The 17,839-nt window shown below is 44.2% G+C and overlaps 2 protein-coding genes across 2 annotated transcripts in view; one reads left to right on the top strand and one right to left on the bottom strand.

Annotated features, from left to right (window-relative positions):
* Positions 1-3,518, top strand: part of GSAP (gamma-secretase activating protein) — a 74,398-nt gene extending 70,880 nt beyond the window's left edge. The window contains exons 29-31 of the mRNA XM_015415055.1: positions 2,131-2,235; positions 2,536-2,629; positions 3,406-3,518. Coding sequence (XP_015270541.1) covers positions 2,131-2,235; positions 2,536-2,629; positions 3,406-3,497 — 291 coding nt within the window. The 3' untranslated portion in view covers positions 3,498-3,518. The remainder of the gene's footprint in view (positions 1-2,130; positions 2,236-2,535; positions 2,630-3,405) is intronic.
* A 2,284-nt stretch (positions 3,519-5,802) lies between these two features.
* Positions 5,803-17,839, bottom strand: part of CCDC146 (coiled-coil domain containing 146) — a 54,927-nt gene continuing 42,890 nt past the window's right edge. The window contains exons 14-18 of the mRNA XM_015415054.1: positions 16,003-16,231; positions 12,458-12,586; positions 10,188-10,325; positions 7,629-7,877; positions 5,803-6,006 (exon numbers count right to left, since the gene is read on the bottom strand). Of these exons, the coding sequence (XP_015270540.1) occupies positions 5,803-6,006; positions 7,629-7,877; positions 10,188-10,325; positions 12,458-12,586; positions 16,003-16,231 (949 nt within the window). The remainder of the gene's footprint in view (positions 6,007-7,628; positions 7,878-10,187; positions 10,326-12,457; positions 12,587-16,002; positions 16,232-17,839) is intronic.

The raw sequence follows: 17,839 nt of genomic DNA, 5'->3' as shown, positions 1-17,839 counted from the left end.
ATGCTCATTCATTTTGGGCATGAGAGAGAGCCGACTCTGCTGATGCTTCTTGAACATTTACACAGGTATCATTGCCCGTGCAAAACAACGTTGGTGATTTCAGGCACAGTTCCCCACTCACTACAAGCGTACCAGTCCACTGCACGTCTCTTCCATGTTTTAAGCAACTGCTGTTTTGGCAAAATGCAACAGCTTATTTATTTACTTCATTTACAACCCATCTCCCTGAAGTGGCTTACAACATTGTCTCCTTCAGTTTATCCTCACTACCACATTGTGAAGTACATTAGGCTGCAAGTATGTAACTGTCATTGGAAGGAAAAATCACAAGACTGCGACTGACTTATTTTAGCCGTGTCACGCGGAACTCACTAGAAAAAGCAATTATGCTTGCATTGGTTAGTGGCAAAAGGAAACCTGGCCACCAAAGAACACAGTGGCTAGACACCATAAAAGTTGACACCAGTCTGAGCATGGAACAACTCAAAGAAACAGTACAAGATCAGAAAACATGGAGAGAGCTGGCCCATAGAATCACCAAGATTTGAACATGACTGAATGGCTAACAACAACAACATGTAACTGGTCCAAGGTCATCCAGCAAGTCTCCATAACAGAGTGGGAATTCAAGTTTGGTTCTCCCAGCTCCTAGTCTGACACTGTAATCACTAACCTCACTTGCCCGTGACTCCTAAAATCAGAATTCATCAGCGTAGGACCTTGATACCTTGCATGCCTCTTCCACAGCTTCTGAGGTTTAGCAGAATAAATGTTTGCAAATTAGGATGTGTTCCATGAGAATTTCTGCTTTCTTTGTTGTTTTGGTACAAAAGCTCTAATGCTAGGCTGTTGAACATGAGAAGCCCTGTCATGAGGCAAGGAATCTTGTCCACACCTTCCAAAATGGGGCAAGGATGATACTCCTATAACTGAATAATAGGTTTGTATGTAACATCTTCCAGCTGTGTCTTTGCTGTGCCTTCATTTTTTACTATATCTGTTTTATCTGGACAGATACACAACCTAATGTACGAGGGAGGAAAAATGCATGTTCTGAAAGAGAGAAGACTCCACACCAATTAACAGTGGTGTCTTCTCCCAGTATTAAGTGCTTTCCCTGGTGCAGGAAGATCTTTCACTGTCAGGGAAGATGCTGTTAAGGGAATGATTCTACAGGATCAATCCTATATTTGTCCTGTAATATGTTGATCCATATAGAAAAGGCTGGAAGAGGCACTTTGGGGAATTACTAATCGAAGAGTGACCGATCCTTACGCATCTTTCCCTTTTTGAGTAATTTTTTCCTGCACCAATTGTAGCTAGTGTAAACCACAGCTGCAACAAAGAGCCAATGATCTACATAATCTGCTGCTCAACTCTGGTTCTTTATTGAACTGCCTTGCATTCCTTCCATGTCTATGTCGTTTCTTACAGAAAAGGGTTCTTTATTTGGCTGAGTTGGAAAACAAAGTTGGCTGTGTCTTGCTGAATTTTATGTCAGGGAGTATGGGGGAGTCATTGGAATTGCATTTCTTCACCAATGCAGTGTTTAAAACCTTAGAGTCAGAACTTTTAAATTACATTTTAATGCCAGTTTGGAGCCAGAACAAATATTATTATTTTTTATGCTCCTTCCATAGTGTGTGATATATTAAGGAAATTAATCTGTCTGGGGGTTTTTACGCATACCTCTTGATGCAGTCAGCAAGATGCTGTCCTGATGCTTTCATTGGCAGGAAGGCAGGTGGAAAAGAAGCCATACAGAAGGGTCATCATGCGAGTGTTTGGCCCCGGACAGGAAGGGCTTTATGTGTGGTGGGGGGATCTGTACTAGCAAATCCTCTTCAGGGCTGCCTTTGACCTTTTGGCCACTAATGGGATGCTGTCTTAAAGTTGCTGTTAGGCAAGCAAGATTTTGTCTCTGGAAGGGGGAAATGGCTTTCTTCTGTCAGAGATCTATCAGTGTTGGTAAAGAGATATGCACAGGTTTGCAACTGAGGTTTATGTCATTGTAGTTGATCATCTTAACAGGCCAATTTAATCATCCCCAGTGCAACAGCTCCTGTATCAATGCTGTATTTGCTGCATATCCTTTTTGGCTGCCCATTGTTATTTTATTTTGTCATGCAGGCAATCAGTAACAAGATTGGTCAGCTGCCCAATCATCCTGTTGGCTCCACCACTGTTGTGCGGAACTACGTCAAACTCTTGTTTGAGAAACTCAGGAATAAATGGGTAAGAGCTGGATCAGATATCGAGACAAAAGTAGCCAAACGTCAGCCTCAGCCACACTGATCCATGGTTCCCTGGCTACATGCAAAGCTCCATTTGCTTTATGAGCAAAGGTGGCATACAGTTCAAAAACCTGAATATATAGCATATGGCATTGGGGAAGGAGGCCAGTGGCATATTGTGAAAAAGGATACTGTGGTGTGCTGGATAAACTTGAGTCTTACATGCTAAGAGATTAATGATCTCTCGTAATACAATGTTTAAAATCCAGAACTTTAGGCAAAAATGCATTTTCTTTCACAGCCCAATATGTTACTAGTGGACAGATCATCAGCCCAAATTGAGTTTCTTCCTCTCAACTACTTGGTCACCATATTGACAGAAGTGGATCATCAAGGTAACAATCCTCCTGCAGTAATGGGATAGAAACTATACTTGCATAAGTGGCTGATGTGCAGCCAAAATGACCTCGGTTCCTACAGACACTGTTCGTTGGAATGTGTTTTGGGCTTCAGTTGGATTGGAAGATTATTATGGTTCCAAGGTCAATCCTTTCTCTTTATTTATAGCACCTCTCCTAAGTGAGACAGTGTTTTTAACACCACCTAGTGCCAAAATATATTGTCAATGTCTGGCCCACTGCACATATTACATGTGAGGGCAGGTAACCAGCGGACTGCTTCCCTATGCTCTAGCTGCACATCAAATGATTACATATGACAGCTCCCATACTACTGGTACACCTTCATTGTTCCTGCTGTATTGGGAAATAACTGTGGGACCAGCCTTATGCATATGATTGTGCCAGGAACTATACCTTGGATAAGTATCTGCTGTGCAGCCAAAATGACCTCCATTATCGAACTGGATTGGTATGTACTTGATTGTAGCTAAACTGTATGAAGGCATTTTTCCCAATACATCAAGGTTCTATCAAGAAAGTAAGATTTGAGTCCAGTAGCACCTTAAAGCCCAACAAGGTTTCCAGGGTATACATTTTTGAGAGTCAAAGCTCTCTTTGTCAGATCTTGTATTTCTACTGCAGATCAACATGGCTACTCACCTGAAACTATCAAGAAAGTGATTCTCTCTCTCTCTCTCACACACACACACACACACAATTACCCTTTATCAACCTTACCAGCTATTAATACTTTCAGTGGCCTTTCTCAGGACAGGTGGCTTCTGTGGAACGAGGTACCGTGAATGTGAGACTTGTTGAAGAGGTAGCCCTGAAGCACACTACAATGCTCTTGGGCCTTTAGTACTGCTGCTCAAAGATGAATTGGTTACTTCAAGCAACATCTCAGCCTTGCCACACACATCCACGGATGCAATTAAACAGCCGTAAGATAAATGAACTGCTGGTGGTAGGAAAAGAAGTATGGAATTGGGAAGATCTTGGTTTTCAGAGATAATATTGAAGGTTCTGTTGCTTGAAGAGAAATTACTATATCTATTTTTGTTTACACTTTTATGAATGGGATACATTGCAGAAGTTGTACCCAACATGGGAACCCCTGTGGGGAACTTACAGACAAGTGCCAAACCACAATCAGTTCTTCTTGCTACAGTCTGCATTTTACAGCAGTTCATGTATGTAAGAAATTGAGACTGTGTGCTGAGTGGGAAATGAATAATATGTGTGTATGTGTGTGTTAAAATAATAACTTACTGGTGGCTGTTGTATACTGATGTGTATAGAGAAGGTCCACTTAAGTAACTGTGTGGAAGTCCTGCATTATTAATGAAAAATTACTTTGTAAAATAAGAACAGTTGTATAGTTTTGGATGTGTCTTTTCGGTTTTGTAACCAGATAGGGATGTTCTAAGATGTCTCATCTGTTTGGCATAGATACTTCAAGGGAGCTAACTGTTTTTGAGAACGTTATCAGTAACTGAGCCACTGAAATGGTCTTCTGCCTTGTTAACCTTGGCTGGATTCTGGAACGTAAACACCTCAAAATCCTGCTGATAGCAGTCAGTAAGAAAGAGCAGGGCATATCACTATTTTTTTCAATTAATCGGAATAGAAAATGTTTAACTTCAACTGGATACTGCCCACTGTTTCTAGAGTGTACCACTGTGAAGAGAAGTTGCTGTTTTAAAGCTACTTTGTGCCTTGCCTTCAGATGATTTCCCAACCATGTTTATGTAGCATGGGGCTTCCCTATTTGTTTTCTTAGCTGTGATCTGTGACAGCGATAGAAAATATGTACCCTCGCTTCCCCACATGCTGGCATACCACTAAACTGATGTAATTGCAGCTAGAATAACTGTCCTACAAGTGCTTAACTTGTAAACAGCATATTTAAAAAGAAATTGAATTCAAGGGCTGCTATCCTGAGCAAGAGAGAAGCCTACAACAGTGCAGGAGTCCAATCACAGTCTGTTCCTTTACTCACTCACTCACACACACACACACACAACATGTTGGCAACTCTTTCACTATAGCACCATATCAAATAAAAATTGTATGGCAGATGGGTTTGATCTTATGTATTGCAAATGTAAATATGACTATGGAAAATCTCTTGCTTGCCCCTTCTCCCCCTCCCTCAGCCCTCTGTGACTTCTGAAAAGTAGGAACTGGGAGAGCTTTGTGGGCCAAATGGTATTGAGCATGAAACACTGTAGTGGGGAGGTAGAATTGGGTGAAATTGCTACAGCCTTCCTCATCCAGGGGCATAAGAAACTCTGCTGGTGGACAAGGGAGAGAGGAAGGTAATTATTCCCAATTCCTCTCATTCACTGTAGACTCACTTATGCCCCTCCTTAACTACTCTGTGGCGTTTTGTTCACAAGGCTTCCCTGACCATAGCATTAGTTATTCTAGGATAATGAGTAGGCCAGAAAGATTGGCATTTACCGTGATTCACAGGATCCCACCAATAGAAATATTTTTGGCATTCATTTTCTAGAATTGGACACCTGTTTAAAGTTTTACATTTCTCGCCTTCTCTTTTGCAAGACTTCCCTCAGTCCTGCACTACAGCTATTAAATTTACTGGAGCACTCAGTAATAAGGAAGAGATTTATTACTATTTAAATAAGCAGAACCACCTGATCATTCTTCAAAGAGTTTCCCTTTATTTGTGCCATGAAAGTGAGTTTAGTATATTTGTTTGGAACAAAAAGTTAAACAATTTCTAATGCAAAAAGATGGTATGAACCTGTTGGGCTGTCATATAATCAGACTTCTCAAAATACCAAACAGTTTGGGCCACTGAATGCACAAAAGGAAAAGTGCAGGTAGATATTCATTAATACTGTGGTTTTTAAATGTATTACTTTTTTGCTGACATATTTAATAAACATTTTAAAAAGGCTGTCAGATGTTCATGGGGTACAATCCCTTAATCGTTATGTCACACTTTGTTTTACTGGAGCTTTTGTAGGGCTCCTGAACTGAGAGAGTGCTGTTGGGGTTAGCCTATTATGTATACTTTGCAGTCCAGCCCCATTAAAACCTGATGGTTCTGTTGCTAATGTTCCTAGAATACAGATTTGACACTGTAATATATGCTGTGTATGCTTACTGTTTAACTGCTGGATGGAGGGCCAACCTGTTCAGATCTCGATTGGCTTTACAATTGGCTTTCTTATGTATCTCAGATTTGAACTGGGCTCACTTGGTTTGAAAGGAGCCAGTGCCCCATAGGGCCGTGGTAAGGGGAGCACATTTTCATCATCTGGGATGTAGGCATTGGGGCGCTGTTCAGCTGTGGTGTGCACACTAGTTGGCAAGGCAAGTTTTTCCTCATCTTCAAGACGCTGTAAAAACAATTAATAATTGGTTAAAGGCTGTCCATTTGTGAAGAGCTCTTAGGCTTCAGTTGCACCAGAAACGTCAGTGGCTTGCAAAATCACTGTTGCAACAAATTATCCCAACCAGGTCCTACTAGAGAAGTGGAAGAGATGCTATAATGCTTTTACTAATGTCTGTAAGAAGAACTGTATTGAGTCACCAATGCAGTTGCCACCAATTTGGACAGGTAATGTGCTCAGCTTGCATTGTTTCCCAAGACATTTTAGCTAGTCATTCCCATGCCAAAACAAAACAAAACAAACCCTTCACAGCAGTATCCCAATTCAGTTCTGAGGTTTTCTCCCAGTTTGGAGAACAACATAGAGACCCTCCCCTTCTTTCTTTACCCAGTTTATATTGTTCATAAGAATTACATACATTGCTTTTTTTTTCTTGATAACACATCTTGAGAATGTTAACTTAAGCAAGAACTCAAGGCTGGGAGAGTGGAATCTCAGGGCTGATTCACAAGAGTATTCTCGTTATTTAGTCCTTTGCAGCTCAAAGGGTAAACTGTTTCTGTTGAAGAGTGTGCACTATGAAAGCTCAGTCTCTTAGTGGTGGTTCACCAGTATCACATACCATGCTGAGTGTGTGCCTGTCATTCTTTGGGTGTCTCCCTCCCCCCACGGTTTTTGAGCTACCATGGATTTCAAGAAAGACGCAAGCTGTATGTGATCCTTGCATGGGCACATCCTATAAGGCCAGTGGTGCCCATGGGTGGGTGAGCAGGTGCTTGCCAGTGTTATTTCCTGGTGCCCACTTTCTTCTTCCTCAGAAGCAAACAGCCAACCCACCACAATCGGTAGTTTCAAAAGAGCCCAGATGACATTATCTTTGGGTCAGCAGGGAACATCTGCTTGGATACAGCTGCTTCCATCCTAAGGAGATGGTTGGTACTTCCCAGCATTTTGGGGTTGGACCCAGCCCCCATGGCAGTCATTTTGTTGCGCTATCTAGCACCCAGCAGTTGTTCTTGAAATTCCCATAATAATAATAATAATAATAATAATATACTTTATTGTCACTGTATATAGTACAACGAAATTAAAGGTGCAATCATTTCAGTGATCTACAGCCATACTCATATACACTCACACAACCATTCACAACCATCCCATAACTCCCTTAAGGTTCACATTGCAACTTAAACCACCAATGTCACCCAAATTCCAATTTCAGACAGCATTTAAAGCAATAATAGCTCTCGAATAAAAACTATTTTTAATCTGTTTGTCCTTCTTTTAAGTGTCCTATATCTTCTACCCGAAGGCAGCAGTTCAAACAGGGAGTGTTCAGGGTGTGACAAATCCTGCAAAATGTTCTTTGCTTTTTTCAAACATCGAGAGCTATACAATTCCTCCAGTAATGCCCATAGGCTCAATGAGACTGCTATAAAGTCTTGGTCTTGGGTCTGAGAAGTTCTTCCTGCAACCAAGAACCACCAAACAGAGACAGAGCATGCTTCTATCAACAGAATTCCATGCAACTGATGGCAGGGAGCCAGTTATCGAGCCCTGTCGGAAATCCTCCAGGGACAAAACACACACATGACCTGGCCTACAGCTGCATCCCCAGAGATACTCACTTGGGCTCTGGCTTCAGCAGCTGCCTTGTACATGTCTTCATCACGCAGCACCTTCAGCCACTCCGTTTCTATTTCCTCTGGTAGTGCTAGACCCTTCTCGAGCCTGGCAGTGATGGACATTAAGAAGTGTTCTTTGTCCCTCATTTCTTGTTGCAGTTTAATGGCAACTGCTTGACTCATCGATAGCTCTGCAATAAGAGCCATCATCTTTCTTGTTGTGGCTTTTATTTTCTCCTGGAGTCTGTTCATCTGGAATAAGCAGGATTAGCAATATGATGTCAAGGAGGAAGGATGAGTGTCTCCCCCTCATTCCCTCCCTCCTGCCATATAAAAACAAAAAATCCCATGCCAGCTGATGCCTTGCAGTTGAGCATATAACAATTACCTAGAACTGGGCTACTTCCATACCAGGGGTTTTTCCATGGTGGTCAAGTTGCTAATGTGATACTGGATTAAATCACCCTTGCAACAGGGATTCTAGACAGCAGACAGTAATCTATTTTCCCTCCATTGTTAGCTGTGGTTTCCCTTTCACACCTGATGGGCATTGAGCCTCTGCTGCTGTATTCTCATGTTACTCATCAGGATTCTCTCCCAGTCCTGTGTTTTGTTTTTTAATTTCCAGGAGGTTACCTTACCCCAGTTACGCCGCTCTTTTATGTTAGAAAGACTCAATGTTTTACCTTCAGTGGTATTGTCTGGGAGGTTTGCTAACACTCCCTATCAAGAAAGACTTTGTCCATGTAAATGAAGGCACCCAGAAATGGTAGCCCATGTTCTACTTCATTGTGATTTTTATGGGGAAGTGCGGGACCATATAATTAAACCTATTGTGTCTAACTTTCACAGTCTATCTGAGGCGAAGTTAGTATCTCTCTTACTATCTGACCGATGTTCCCACATTACAAGTTCAGTTGCAAGGTACCTTCTGGCTGCCATAACAATCAGGGAACAAAAGTCTAGCTTTTCTATGCGATGCTTGATGGTTTTTATAATTGAAATTCTCTGTAAATTGGCCATGTTGTACCTTTTCTTCTTTTTATGCCAATAAAGGTATTTGGATTGGATTGGATAATTTCCAGGAGCATTGATAACATTGCATAAGAATAATGCAATATGTTTTTAAAAACCCGTTTTAAAAAACCCACATGTTTGCAGAGGCACCTCCCCACTCCCTCTCTAAAAGGCAGGCTCAGGTATGAGTAATTCTCTTGTGGTTTCCTTTTAAAAACTTTCACAAGCATGAGTAATAATGCACAGGAATAACACCATAGCTTTAAAAAACTTTAAAACAACAACACTGCGCATTTGTAGTCACCTCCAGAGATCTCCTTCCTGTCTAAAAGGCTGGCTGGGTGACTCTCTTCTGTTCTACTAATTGAAGCAGTTGAGCTGTTTCCCTTTCAGGCCCAATAAACTGCTTGTGCTCACAGAATCCTGCCTGGGAAATACCAGTTTTTAAAAGGTTGAAATAAAGCTTTTTAAAAAAATGACAGAAAGGGCTGTTAATGGTCTGTGTACAACAGAGGCCAAGGTCATGGGTCAGGGGGCTGAAACATGGAAACTCCTTGGAGTGAAAGCAGCCCTGGAATGAACTGTAGGATAGCTACGTGCAAATTATTTCCTATACTTTGAGTTGATAAAGAGCTGTAATTATTTAGTTAATTCATTTGTATCCTGTCTTTCTCCACGATGGGGACCCAAAGTGGCTTAAATCATTCTCTCCTCCATTTTATCTTCACAACAACCCTGTAAGGTAGGTTGGTCTGAGAGAGTGTGACTGGCCCAAGGTCACCCAGCGAGCTTCAATGACACAAGTGGGGATTTGAACCTGGATCTCCCAGATACTAGTCCGACACTCTTAACTACTACACCACACTGGCTCCCCAAGTACATAGGCAATATCATCAATAGAGAATTACAATTCTTTCTACTAATTTAGGTATTCAAACATTTAGCTCTTGAGTAGCACATAACGAAAAAACTGGGCGTAATTCTCTTAGGGTAAAAAAAATCTTGGCTATTTTTCTATATAGTTGTGTCAATGTAGGGGCCTAGGGCATGCACAGCATGCACAGCAAAGATGCACATGCCATTGATGACAGTGTAGGGTTGCCAAGTGTTACCTTCCTCTGCAGTGGGGGACTCCCGGGCCACGTCACCAGGAAGTGACGTGACGATGCCGGGCACGCTGGGGGCGGGGCCACGACCATCCAAGGGAAAACCATATAGTTTTCCCTCGGATGACCGTGGCCCTGCCCCCAGCGTGCCTGGTGACGTGCACGTCGGGGCGGAGTTTCCCCTGGGGCCCGATCCGGCGGTGGGGGGGAACGGGCCTCTGGGGTGGGGGTTTCCCCGCCCCCCGGGGGGACTTGGCAAGCCTATGACAGTGCCATACAAACAGGCCTCATTAACTACTGGATGTTCATTCTTTTCAATACATGTTGCGTTTATAGCCACAGTTCCTGAAAGAACAAATTATATGCTTGGTGAAAGATGCCTACATCTGTATCACTCTCCTTAGCTGGCTTGTAGGATTAAGTTCAATAACAGTCATACCTTTTTTGCCAATAGCAGTGTGTCCTCCTTGCCATTTTCCACCTTGAATCTGATCTTCTCTGTGAACTGGGACACTTGTTCAAAAATAAAGTCCTTCTCAAGCAGTCTCTCTTCTTTCTGTGCTAGCTGTATTTCTAACTACAGTGAGAGCAAATTCATAAACACACGATAAGCAAGAACAAATTATGTCAAAACATTTCCTGAAGAATAGAAAACTGCTAATTTCGTCTGGGCCTTGTTGACTATTGGAGTAGTGAAGGAAAAAGCTGCCTGGCAGAGTCCAGAAGCTGCAGCTCCAACTCTACAGAGGCAACAGCTCCTGCAAACCGTGGCTGGCTGGTGATTAGAGGAAGGCTGAGTAGGGTGGACGTCCATTGCTTGGCCTGGGCTACTGTGGGTTTCGTTGTGTTTTTCTGGTGCACCATAAATCTGCTGCACAGCTGGTTAGTTCCTCCCACAGGTGGAGAGGGAGACCAGAGTAAGCTGCAAGATGTTTCTAGCTGGCCAGGGAATCCCAGTTAGATGGGGAGATGGGAAGTGTGGTGGTGGGCAGAGTTAGGTTTAGTAGGAGGCTGAGATATGGACGTGCTCAGTCCTAATCTCCTTCCCATCCCTGTCTCCCTCAGGATGGGAGGGGGGATGTATATAATCACTGGAGATGTGCTCCTGTCCTTTGTTTGCGTCAGGTGTTTGTGAGTCTTGTTCTTGTGTGAGAGAAAAATACCTGTTGGTGAGCCTGGGGTGGGGGGATGTGGAAACCTGCTGCATCTCCTGGCCACGATACAAACTGCCAGACTTGCATCATCCTCTCTCTCTCTCCGCCTTCTTTCCCTCTGTTGAATTCCAGGAGGGAGAATAGGAGGAGGAAAGGGGGGGGTGGAGGATGGTGAGGAGGACAAGGAGGGGGACAGAGCGGGGGGGGGCATCACGGACAGGAGATGTGGGAACGAGAATCAGGAGTTCTGGTTGTCTGTCTTGAGGTGGGAGGTACGGAGAACTGGTGTGGGTGCCAGGCATGCGATGGCAGAGGATTCTGCTGGCATGATGGTCCGTGAGTTCCTGGTTGAGCACCCCGATCCTGCCAACTTGGACCTACTTCAGTACTGGGAGCGCGAGACCACAATATGGTCTGGTCTTGCCAGTGTGGCCATCAATCTGCTCTCCTGCCCTCCAACTAGTGTCCAGAGCAAGTGGGTGTTCTCCCATCTGGGAGACATGCTTTGTGCACATTGAGCCCACCTAGACCCAGGCAGGGTGGATGAGATGTCATTTCTGATTTTGGACCCCTCCCATGTTCCACACCTTTTTTCAAAAATCTTCTTTTCTTTTATTCTACTCACGCTCCTTCCTATTCTACTTTGTCCTTTGTCGCCTTCCTTCCATCCCCATTTCTTATCCTTCACCTATACTGCACATCACTTCTCTAGTGAGCTTCAAAGTGTGCTAAAGTGAATGTAAGAATGGAAAGGTTGTGGTGGTGGGTGTGAGTTTAGAGAGCACAGCCAAACTCCAGTTGATTCTTGTGAAAGCTGGGCAGTAGCAGCAGCTTAAGAGGTAACAGCTGCCCAAGCTTGCAGTTTAGTTCCACTTGTCTACTGGGTGTGTGTTTGCTTGAAATTACTTTGCCATGAAAATTGCTATGCCCCAGGTGCGAGAAAGGGAGTTTATTATGAGAAATTAAAACAAATATGAGAAGAACCAAAACGGACAAGGAGACAAATGGAAGATGATACCCACCACACTAGCAGGGAAACCCACCCCACTTTACTAGCATCTACCACATCCAAAATAAATACCCAGGATTACAGACTCTTCAGTATTGACATCAACACAATCCCCCTATTAGAATCCCCAGTCCTACCAAGACTTACAAATACTAAGGGCACCCAGTATAACTTATTTCAACTAGATAGATATTGGTAAGTTTGGGTGATTACATATTACCTCAAAAGTTTCTTGGCTCCTTCCAAGATCTCCCCCCCAACCCCACACACAAATTTAATCTAAAAATATGTGGAAAACGGATTTGGAAAAATCCAGCTACAGCCTCCCCCCAACATGTAAACCCAATTATATTTAAAAGGTACCAACCCATAGAGAGCTAAAAATATTGAAAGGACCCCCTGCCATGACGCATTTTGCAGTGGTATCCACTGCCCTTTTTCAAACTCCCCAAAGTGCTTGTGGGCCCAACATGCTTGAGGACCCCTAAGCTAAATGTACAACAGCCATTTATTAGGGTAGTCTCCTAGAGGCAGGAATGATATTACCTCATCTATCCTTTTGAAAAGCTCTGGCAGACTGGGGTCTTTCCCAGGCAGTGCTCGTGTTCTGTTGTGACTTTTTGGATCTGTAAACAGTTTCTCCAGACTTCTAATTCTGTCCTTGCACTGAGAAAACTATCAAAACAGGAGTGAAGAATGGGTCATGAATAATCAGTGTGTGAAGTTAGCAAACATTTTTTTCCTTTCCTAGTTGAAGAGAACTCACTTATATTTAATAATATTAACCAAAATTTCTTGCCACTGGCCTTGCTCTCCCAGAGCCCTGTCAGACAGAGATCCTAGGAAAAGTTGGCAGTTGACCTTATGACTAAGTTAAGCACTCATTTCCGACAATACATGCATTCTGTGACGTTTATCACAAGCAATTCTGTAGAAATACACTTTGCTGATCTAAAATGTAAAATCAGCAAGGTGATTCACTTTATGGACTTCTTCTTTTTACAAGTTTGCACAATCTAGGCCTTCCTGTTTTCAGAAATTGCACGTCACACACACAAAAATTTTTAACCCACCCCAAATCAGCAGTTTTAAAAGATGATATTTGCTTTGAGAATAGGCTTATTCCAATGATCAACCTAGGAGATTTTTATCCTCCAAAGACCTCAGAGTGGCATACATGTTTCTTTTCGGGTTGCCAGGCCCCCTCTGGCCACTGGTAGGAGATGGGGGTAGGGTGGCCAGATCCAAGCTGGGAAACTCCTGGAGATTTGGGGATGGCGTTTAGGGAGGACAGGGACCTCAGTGAGGTACAATGCCACAGAGTCCACCCTTCCAAACATCCCTGTTCTCCAAGGAAACAGATCTCTGTAGTCTGGAGATAAGCTGTTATTCCAGGGGATCCCCAGGTGCCACCTGGAGGCTGGCATCCCTAGCTTCTGCCACACCCATTCTATCCTTACAAGAACTCTGTGAGGTAGTTAGGCTGGGAGAGTGACTGGCTGAAAGTCACCAAGCAAGTTTCATGGCAAGGGGTGGGTGGGTGGGATTTGAACCTGGATCTCCCAGACCCCCGGCCTAACAGTCTTAACATGACATCATGCTGGCTCTCTCAGATTACACTTTGCTTTAAAACTCATGATAGATTGAAATTATATATTAAATTAACAGATCTTGAGGCTTTGGTGGTACAATTTCAGGAAAAGGAGAATGGTAATAAAGGTGATCAAAACCAACACAGCTACATAAAGTGTGCTGCAAAAGGGAAAAAAATAACAAGAAAAGAAAGAGCCAAACCACGCATTTTACAAGCAACAGGATGTGGTTACCGTTCCAGGAAGAGCTCAACACTATACCAAATGAAAACATAACCCTCATGAAGTTCCCACAAAACGCAAACAAAATGTAGGTACCACAAGACAGAACAACACTTACAGAGGTACTCACCCCAAGATGAGTGAATGCCAGAATACCCCTGCCCTACCTTTCTTAGGCAGCACTTGATAACAGTTTTATTTATTTAAAAAAAATGGTATGGCACCACTCCAGACCTCTCCTTGAGGTAGCTCCCAACAATAAAACAAAAACAAGGCTATAAAAACAATTAAAACAAATCATACCAATAAAAACGTCAATAAAACAATCCAAGTCAATATTTAAAAATTCCAATAAAAGCAAGCTGTCTAAATTTATATTGATAAAATAATCATCATCAAGCTGGGACTAGAGTATAAAACAGTAACATAAAAACCCACAAAACATAAAAAGTTGTAACAATGTGGAAGCTCTCTAAGTACAGTCTGGAGGCCAGAGAACACTGGCTTGCAGCAACAGCATGAAAGTTCTATTATTTAAATTTAATTTTCTGTCACATAATTAATGATTGAGTGAGATATGGCAGTCTAAAACACAGCACTGTGCAGAGTGTGCAACATGTAATGGTTTGAATGTCAGATGGGGACCTGGGTGACTGAGGTTCAAATCCCCAGTCAACCATAAAGCTCACTTGGTGATGCTGGGCCACAGAGAGAGATAACATGTAAAGGAAAAAGAAAATGAATATCGATCAAGTTATGCATAAGTAAATAAAAGTACATTTTTCAGAGGACCTACCACTAAGAAGTTCAGTTCTACATATCTGCTGTGTTTGCAATACATAAGCAATGGCTTATCACCACATGCATCCTATGCTTATAAGTAGTGGATAGTCATGTGGTACCACTAACCTCCTCATTACCATTACCAACAGCTATGTACACAATGTTGGCATTATACCTGTACTGATATAGTGTTTCCACAGTATTGGTAAATTACTTCATATTGGCAGGCAGATATATCAGGGAACATGTAAAAACAATCTGGTATATGGTTATGTAGATTTTCAGGACTATAGTGCTTTTATTAACTAATGCCTTCAGGCTTCAATAGCCATGTGTTTCCTTATTTACCACCTTCAAACCAAAATTCCACTGGGAAAAGATACTGATTCCATTTAGACATCACACCAAATCATAGTTAAGAAAAATGTAATTGTGGTTAGGTGTGATACCTGAATTTTCAAACCATGTCTTGCAAATCATGGTTTAACTGTGCTTTGGTGTGATAACATTGCTAAGCCATAATATTTAGCTCCTAGGATGTGAGTGATCCAGGTCAAATGCTTATGCAGTCATAAATTTCCTACACCAGAAGTCTCCAAAGGTTCTTTTACTAAATAAATGTGACTGCTGAGCTGTCTCCCTCTAAGCTGTGGAGTCTTGTGAGCAGGGCTCTTTTTGTAGAAAAAGCCCAGCAGGAACTCATTAGCATAATAGGCCACAACCAACACCAGAAACTCATTAGCATATTAGGCCACGCCCTGCGAGCACAGCTTATTAGCACATTAGGTCGCACCCCCATGTTACCAGAAGTGTGGTTATCCAGCCACACCCACCTTTTGCTTGTTATTCTGTTTACCTTGTTTGTTGTCAAAACCCAGGGCCTTTTTTTGTAGCAGGAACTCCTTTGCATGTTAGGCCACACACCCCTAATGTAGCCAATCCTAATGAGTTTCTGCTGTTGGGTGTGGCCTATTATGCTAATTAGTTCCTGCTGGGCGTGGCCAACTTGGGAGCCAGCCTGAACTCCGTTCCTGTGTGTTCCTGTCCAAAAATAGCCCTGCTTGTAAGCAAAAATTCTACTTCGTGAGTTACTGGCATTAAAGTTGTGAGTGAGCAATTTGACTACTGAAAAAATCTGTTTGCTCTGGAGCCATCCTTCCTGAGCTAAGACAAAAATGTGTGAGCTGGAGGCTAAAAAACTGTGAGCTACCTCACACTAACTCAGCCTAGAGAGAACACTGGTGCTGAGTAAATGAAGGGGGGGGAAGGACAAGCCCCTCAAAACCAAAGGATATTTTGCTTGCATACTTGGAGAGCAAGCCTAAGCAGGTCTGCTTAGTCCAATTTATCCAGTGAGGCTTACTCCAAAGAAAGTATTCTTAGGACTGTAGTCTTAGAAGCTCAAACCATGACTTGGGTTCTAAACTATGGATTGTGCAATTCACAGTTTGATGTGATCTCTGAACTGAGTCAATATTTTTTAATTGTATCTACCTGTATCTGGAGGACCACTAAATCAGCATCAAGGGCTCTTTTCATCGGCAGTGTTTTCAAGAGTAACTCAATCTGCCTTTTCTTCTCAGTCCGTTTCAGTCTTAGAAAGCGGATCTTTTCATCCATCACATTAATCTCAATGTCGCCATCTCGACTCATCATCTCCTGAATATTTATTTTCTCATAGAAAATGCATACTTCTTCCTCACGTTCAATGAGCAAAACTCCACTGCAAAGAAAGCCAAAGAAAAGACTTTAACAGGTATGTTGCAAAGGTCAAATCATTTTAAACTGCCTCATTCAAGTAGCTCATGTTATGCCAGTTATTTCCTCTGCCTATTGCCACTGGAAGAAGAGTACATTTGATGGACTCGACTTCCTAATTAGAAGAGGTCTCCTTTTTTAAATGATGTTAAGGCAGGAACGGGGGGGGGGGGGGAAAAAGATCTGGGAGACAGTTGGGCAGGGCCGCTGCATCCATAGAGGCGGGGTTAGGCAGCCGCCTAGGGTGCCATGTGAAGAGGGGTGCCCCGCCAGCCTGCCACCCCGCCCCTCCCTCGCCAAAAGCCGTGCTCTGAGTCCGATTGCAATCGGCAATCCGAGCACGTGCACAGGCCCGTTGTTGCCCGCCAGCCCTTCGCAGCACTCCAGCCTGCCCCATTAGGTGGAGCACCAGGGGAGGGCAGCTTAGAGAAACTTCCGGCGGTGTCCCTTCAGCCGCCCTCGGGGGGGGGGAGCGAGGCGGGAAGGCCCACCTGAGGGGGAAGTGTTGTGTAGTGGGTTAGCCGCATGGAAAAATTGCTAAGGCACGCATGATACACTGCACACTTTACTAGTACACAACACGCACTCCACCAACGGCAGACTGGCCGCTTATATACAGTCTGGGGAACCTCCCATTGGCCCATTCAAACCTCCCGCCAATGTCCCATTGGTTCCCCTAGTGGCAGGGTGCAGGAGCCTGGTCCCCATTGTTCTCCGGACTCAAGCTCCGCTGTACTGCGGGCGCCCAGTGGCAGTCCGCGGACACAACAGGAAGTTTGCCCTCCCAGGAGCAGGAGTGTGGAGAGGAAAGCCGCCACTGTCTTGGCTGTGCCCCACTCGGTCAGCTGTGGACAGGAGCCCGCCCTTCCGGCCGCCTGAGAGGGCCAGTGTACATGAGTCCTGAGGCCCATGGCCCAGCCTGGCTCTGGCGTGTCTGTGAGACAAGGGGGGTGCATACTGGCCCCAGCGGTTTGGCCTGGTCGTGGCAGGGAGGAGGAGGAGGAGGACAGAACCACCGCAGCCGGCAGGTGAGGGGAAGCCCTTTCTGACACCCCCTCCCCCCTTCGCTGTGTAGTGCGTTTTTATTTATTCCTCAACTGCCGCAGGAGAGACAAAGCTTCGACGGGTCACCCTGTTCGAGATCAGGGAGCGCACAGTGTGGCATGCCACCCAGCACTCGCCTTGCCCATTGCTCGACGCTGCGGCTTCCACACGGGCAATGCCGGGACTCTCCATTTGTTTTAACCGCGGCGAGCGATCACGCGTCTCTCTCCCTTACTCCCGAGTTCCTGCCTTGCTGACTCCCTGCCAGCCCCGCCCCTCTTGGCTCCACCCTCCGGCAGCGCTGGTGGCAGCGCCTGCAGCTGCCAGCCTCTTCCTGCCCAGCTCAGGGGACTCAGCCGCCCGGTTCTCCTAGGAGAAATCACCAGGCCTCCAAACCAACCGGAGTGGAGAGGGGCAGTGTCGGATCAGCAAGAAGAAGAGACTCCTGCTGGCTGCGGTGGTGAGAGCAGCGCACCAGGCTGGATGATCCTGGGGGGCGTCTTTCTACTCCTATGGCTGGAATTTCCTG

Source organism: Gekko japonicus, unplaced genomic scaffold (assembly GCF_001447785.1).
Source record: "Gekko japonicus isolate JY-2015 unplaced genomic scaffold, Gekko_japonicus_V1.1 scaffold5, whole genome shotgun sequence".
Classification (NCBI taxonomy): domain Eukaryota; kingdom Metazoa; phylum Chordata; class Lepidosauria; order Squamata; family Gekkonidae; genus Gekko; species Gekko japonicus.
This window is presented reverse-complemented; position numbering and strand designations above follow the sequence as displayed.